Source organism: Rutidosis leptorrhynchoides, chromosome 3 (assembly GCF_046630445.1).
Source record: "Rutidosis leptorrhynchoides isolate AG116_Rl617_1_P2 chromosome 3, CSIRO_AGI_Rlap_v1, whole genome shotgun sequence".
NCBI lineage: Eukaryota > Viridiplantae > Streptophyta > Magnoliopsida > Asterales > Asteraceae > Rutidosis > Rutidosis leptorrhynchoides.
Genome location: NC_092335.1, coordinates 445,486,160 through 445,492,896, shown reverse-complemented (window position 1 = coordinate 445,492,896; position 6,737 = coordinate 445,486,160). Strand labels below are relative to the sequence as shown.

Below are 6,737 nucleotides of genomic sequence, written 5' to 3'. Positions count from 1 at the left end.
AATAAAAATATATATATATTTTTATATGTATATATATGTCGCATATATATATATATATATATATTAGGTGTATATATTTTGTTTCCTTTTTTTAAATATTTAACAAATCTCTTGATAAATCTTTTAGGGTTTAAAGATCAAACAAAAATCCCCTTTTTAAAAAAAATCGTGTGTATGTATGTATGTATATAAAAAAAATTATATATATATGTATGTAGTCGTGCATGTATATATATGTGTATATATATATATATATATATTTTTTAATAGTAAATATATATGTATATGTAAGATGTATATACTTTCCATTTATAACTACATTAACATGATCTTGGTGAATCCTTATTTTTTAAGATCTAGACTTAAATATTTTTTTTATATGTATGTATATATGATATATCGTGTATGTATATGCATATATATATTTTTGTTATTTACATGAACAATATGAATATGATTATGAATAAGATCAAGAACATGAATATGATTATGATCATAAACATGAATCAAAAGATAGAATTTAAAAGTTTTGGATCTAGGGTTTTTACCTTGTTGATGTATGATGAAGATTAACAAGAAAAGATGAAGATGACTTGAAGATGAAGATCAAAGCACTTGAAGATTAAGAACACGTTTGAAGATCACGAAGAACACGATGAACACTCTTGAAGATTGCTTGAAGATCACTTGAAGATGGTGGTGGTGTGGGGGTGTTCTTGGTCGAAATCCCAGATAGGGAGAGAGAGAGATTTTGTGATTTTGAGAGAGGATTATGAGAATGTTTTGGTGCATGAAAAGCATTAGCCTAGGTCTCTATTTATAGGTGAGGTTAGAAAGATCTAGAATTGGGGTTTAGTTAGGAGTACTTAGGGAACAAGTTAGGGTTTAAGTTTAGGTTTATGGTGGTGAGTTTGGCCGATTTTTACAAGGGGTAGAAGGGTCTTTTTGCCTTCATTAAAATCGGCTAGGGTTAGATTTAAGGGAGTGGAACTTTTTCGTTTTAGTCCTTGTACTTTTGGTTAGTTAAAATGGCTCCTTATAAGTTAAAGGTTAAATGTTTAAAGGCTACAAGTTTTAAAGTTTTACATTTTGTTCATGGAAGTTTAATAAGCTTTTTATTTTCATCTTTTATTAACTTGTCAATTATTGCACAAAGTTAAATATGTTTTATAATTTTTAATACTTAACAATTGTTGATTAAAATTTAATCATTAAGTTTTAATTATATTGTTTGGACATTTAATATTGGAAAATATAGAATGGAAAAATGAGGATCGTTATATGTTGAGTCAAAATAGCCAAACTCAATGTAAACACCTTACATTTACCTTCCATTTTCTAATATAATATCAATATCAATATCATCAACACCCGATAGAATCTAAATTACTTGACAAATTAAAATTAATAATAATAATAAAACAAACAACTCAGTCAAATGAAGAGGAAACCTTTTTACATAGTGTCAAGCCCATCACCAACCTTTCCATCTTTCACTTTGCCTTTTGCAGCACCACTGTTCTCAGTAATAACCACATTGAAAAGAATCATGAATTTAAATTGTAGACGATATATGGTAGTATTTCATACCTCATGATGAACAATGAAGAAAAGCAATGAAGAGATTCATTTGATGAGTATCAATGACTCACCGCTTCCTAACTATATCAGAAACAAAAACAAACGTTCATATTCTTCACGAACACCAAACCCTAAACCCTAAAACACCAAACCCTAAACTCTAAATCGGGCTAAATTTTACTTCACAAAACATGAAGAAGAAAAAACGTTCATATTCTTCACGAACAATATTATCTTAGTTATTTTTGTCGATCATTTTCCCACCTAAATAATAACATTAATCACGAAGTGTCTCTTCTAAATGTTCATATTTTCGTGTGATCTTGATGCCGGAAAAAAAATTCCAAAAAAAAAAACGAAATTTTTTTTTTTTTGCTTTCCCCCGCTTCCCCCCGATTGGTTACTTCCCCATTGATCATATATATATATATATATATATATATATATATATATATATATATATATATATATATATATATATATATATATATATATATATATAGGGGCATGTTCAAACGAGAACCACAAAAAAAGGCGAGAACTGCGAGAACTTTTTAATCTCATATTTTTTATGCATTTAAATGTAACAAATTAAATGAAAATGTTAATTAATGCGAATATCATGAACAAACATATGTTCATTACCACAAATTACATGTTAAATTGTTAATAATACGAAATGTTCACATGTTACACAAACAAATATGCACATGTGAACAGAAAACTATATATTTGATTATATACGGAAAATATACGTTTTTCAAACTACTTTATGTTCCTTTTTTACTCTCCATCAACATTTAAGGGTGATTTCAATCTACTCGCATGTGAAAATCATTGTAAATTAAAAGTTCTCTCAGTTCTCGCCCTTTTTGTGGTTCTCGTTTGAACTTTTGACTATATATATATATATATATATATATATATATATATATATATATATATATATATATATATATATATATATATATATATATATATATATATTGTTCAATCATTTATAATACGTCAGGTAATTTGGTCAAAATATTTTTCATTTCTATTGCATATAGGCTCATCATATTTGGTTTTAGTGTATATGTTTCAATATTGGTATAAATTGTAATTAATTAGTATAATTTAGTTAGGTGTATTGAAGATGATTATTCTTTGATATGAGAGTTATATTGTTGATTGCAGATTTGTTTAAATTATTGTAGCAACTTTCATTGCATGTTGTGAGAGAATTTGAAAGACAACATATGTTCTTCTTATAACAAAGGTATCATATAAGGAAAGACTTAAGAAGGACTGTATTTTTTATGTTAAAGAGATGCAATGGCTTAAGTATTTGTACATGTAACTGTAGAGAGTTGTAGTAGATTAAGTATTCGTACATGCAATGACTTAAGTATTTTTTTTATGTTAAGAATTCACCACAAAAGTACTTGTGACACTGTCGGTATAATCGTTAATTGATTTATAATTTTAAGATGCAATATTATTTGCGAAAGAGTCCCCGTACAACGTACGAGCTCTTAAATCTAGTTGGTATATTATTTGTGGTAAACCACAGGATCAAAGTATAATTAACTCAAATAAATATATATAGAGAATATTTAAATTAAAAAAAAAATTATGGGGGTGGGCTAGGCTAGGCTGGACTGGGCTGGGGTATTAAAAACAATCGATGGGCTGGGCTTTGTTTGTACTTCTATGGTAATTAAACCGTTGACTCGGTTACTTTATCAATGTGACAACCACACTTACAGAAAATGATTATATATTTCAATCATAAATAAAACCTAAAAGAAAATGCTTGAATTCCTTAAAGTTAGAACTAAAATTTATAATTAATAGCGAGCTTAGCAACACAGAAATGGGCTTTATGTGTATGGATTGGAGTTTTTTTTTTTCTTTTGAAAATACGAGAATTAAATTAAAATTAAAATAAATCGGGAAGATCTAATTGCATCTTTGAAAGCCAAAAGAGAACCCAATTAATTAAGGCTAGTAATGACATTTAATTTTATATTTTATATCATTATTATTAGATTATGCTTTATGCATACATATGCAGTTATGTTTGTTGTACCTATTTGTAGTAGTTGACCATCATAGTTGACTTGTTATAACTATTTGTAACAATTTTACCAACCCAATCAATTATATATACATATGTTTTACCAATTTCTAACCACCAAGATTGTTTATATATACACTAAATTGTGTAGCAACAAAAATAGATAGAGAATTATGGGCTTCTTGTATGAAGTTGCAAAGAGTGTAGTCTATGCAGTCATGAAGCTTGTAGGATTAACACCCAAAACCATAGAAATAGAGCCTGGTACCATTATGAAAATATGGATTCCAAAACAATCCATCATCAAAATTGATGGAAAACAAGTATATATACCACCCAAAAAGCCTGTTGTACTCATGGTTCAATGCTTTGCAATGAATGGTATCTTTGTGTGGTTAGCACAAATCGTATTTTTAACTTGGAACTACTCGGTCTATGTGCCTGACCTCTTATTCTTTGGTGGCTCAACCACCAATAGAACTGAGAGGTCAGTTAGCTTTCAGGCCGAGTTTTTGGCCAAAGGGATGGAAATACTTAAAGTGGAAAAGGTAAACTTGGTTGGGTTAAGTTATGGAGGGATAGTTGGGTTTGAAATGGCTAAGTTGTACCCAAACTTGGTGCATTCGTTAGTGGTAACTGCGGCAGTTGATGAGTTAACCATGCCCGTTAGCCAATTGTCTTTGAAGCAAGTTAGTATGTTAAGTTGGCAGGACCTTTTGGTTCCACAAACAATTGAGGGTTTCAAAAGGATGATGGCTATTGGTGCCCATAAACTCCCATGGATTCCAGGCTTTATTTATGATGGTATTTTTGAGGTATTCATCACATTCTTTACAAGATGAGAACTATTTTCTTGTTGTGATTGCATGCAATACGTACATAGGAGCTGAGATAATATTAAACTTCTAATTATTAATATAACAACTAATATTCAAATATTCATCACATTCTTTACTACATGAAAAAAAGTTTGTTTTTTGGCTTGCTTGCGTGAATAAGAAAAATTTATACATTTAGCCGTTTTATGAGACCAATCCCAGCGGCCCGCCCTTCAGCATGTCTTGCCTGCCTCCATCCGGAGGCGCCGATAGCATTCCCATCGCCCTAGGCCGCCCTCGAAAGCTGAAACCCATTTCGCCCTGGTTAATTTCTTCCCGTAGCAAATTTAAGGACGAAGATTTGTTCCTTTTTTCTTTTTTATTGGATTATTTTGTTAAGAATAAAGTTAAAAATGGAGTTTTTTTTTTTTTTTTGGTGGTTAGAAGATGGTAAAAGAGGAGATGAAGAAGATACAACTTACTCTATTTGTTTTTATTTTTTTCTTTTTTCTCTTTTTTGCCACCACAACCACAAATCAATGTATGGTCTATAGATAATAAACTGTCATAATATTGTGTAATGTAATATTAAATAATTAAATATTACAAATAATATAATATATAATATAATAATAACAATTGAGAATGAATGATAATAATAGTAAATGATAATAATAATAATTATAACCAATAATAATAATAATTATAATTATAATAATAGTCAATAATAATAATAATAATAATAATAATAATAATAATAATAATAATAATAATAATAATAATAATAATAATAATCAATAATAATAATAATAGAAATAATTATAATGAAATTAACAACAACAACAACAACAATAATAATAATATTAATAATAATAATAATAATAATAATAATAATAATAATAATAATAATAATAATAATAAATAATTAATAAATAATAATAATAATAATAATAATAATAATAATAATAATAATAATAATAATAATAATAATAAAAAATTTGAGAAAATATGTCATGGTTGACAATCGTATGTTATGAGAGTGTTATGGAAAGAAGTGGTGAGAAATGTGGAGAGAGAAAGCTGATATGATGCTCAGAAAATATTGAGAATGATGTTATGGTTGGGAGTGGTCTGAGGCAGCAAGACTTGCACACATCATAGCGGTCTATCATGTAAATTAGAATTCACAAATGATTTCAAATTACTTTTTCTAAAACAGAGTCGGAGAGATAGAGATACATGTGAATGATTTGCACTATCAACTCTTCAAATAAATCAATTATAGTGAATTAATTGTCAATATCCCCTATTCATGATGGTAGCCTCCATTAAATATCAATAATATATAATTTTTTTAATTCTTTAATCCTATTCTATAAATATTATATTAATATATTTAATTTCACAAATTGTATCCTTTATGTATAAATTCTGGCTTCACCTTTGTTTCTAAAACGTTTTTTATTTTCTTTTTCTTGATAAATTGGCAGACAGAGTTCAATAATCGAAAAGAGAGATGTGAACTCTTAGAGGCTTTGGTCATCCCAGAGAAGGAAGCGAATACTCATACAAACTACTTGCAGGTTGTTAAACTTGTATTAAAACTATCACCGTGTTTTATATAATGTCACGTTTAGTATCATATTCAAGAATGGATGTTTATCAAATCAATTACATGTTGCAGAAGATACATATGTTATGGGGTGAGGAGGACAAGATTTTTACTCTTGAGTTTGCAAAAACCATGAAAATGTACGTTAGTTAGTTACATATATTACCATCTTTTTACATGTCTGTCACTGATTAACTAATTTGATAAATGTATGATTAACCATATTATATTTTACTATATATAATAAGTATGCTTACGTAATATACGACAGGCGATTGGGAGTAAATACAACGTTGGAGTACGTAAAGAACGCTGGCCACCTTCTTCCGTTGGAGAAACCCATCACCTATAATCGACTTCTCAAACGTTTTCTTGCGAGTACAAATGAAATTACTGCAACAAACATGTGATATCACAAGCTATTATAGATTTGGTGCGCACTTATATGAACTTGTAACGTATCTGCCTTATGCAGCCTATTTAGAACTTCATTTCAGTTTGTTGTTTAGGGGTCCTCTGTTAGAAATACCCGTAATATATATTTGTGGCCTTATTATCATTGATCACTCATACCCCTAAAGTTTGTCTAAATGACAATAACTACCCTAACTAAATATTTGACAGTTATTGATGGAATAACTGTAATAACAAAATTTATATATAA

At 28.4% G+C, this 6,737-nt stretch overlaps 1 protein-coding gene across 1 annotated transcript; it reads left to right on the top strand.

Annotated features, from left to right (window-relative positions):
• The first annotated feature begins 3,816 nt into the window (after window positions 1-3,816).
• On the top strand, window positions 3,817-6,483 carry LOC139901527 (uncharacterized). Its single transcript, XM_071884227.1, has 4 exons — window positions 3,817-4,458; window positions 5,952-6,044; window positions 6,146-6,213; window positions 6,345-6,483. The coding sequence occupies exons 1-4, from the start codon at window positions 3,817-3,819 to the stop codon at window positions 6,481-6,483; spliced, it is 942 nt and encodes a 313-aa protein (XP_071740328.1).
• Window positions 6,484-6,737: the final 254 nt, after the last annotated feature.

Coding starts and splice junctions, on each gene's coding strand:
- LOC139901527 (XM_071884227.1), top strand. CDS start 3,817: ATGGGCTTCTTGTATGAAGTTGCAAAGAGTGTAGTCTATGCAGTCATG. Junction 4,459..5,951: donor TTTATGATGGTATTTTTGAG/GTATTCATCACA, acceptor ATAAATTGGCAG/ACAGAGTTCAATAATCGAAA. Junction 6,045..6,145: donor CTCATACAAACTACTTGCAG/GTTGTTAAACTT, acceptor TACATGTTGCAG/AAGATACATATGTTATGGGG.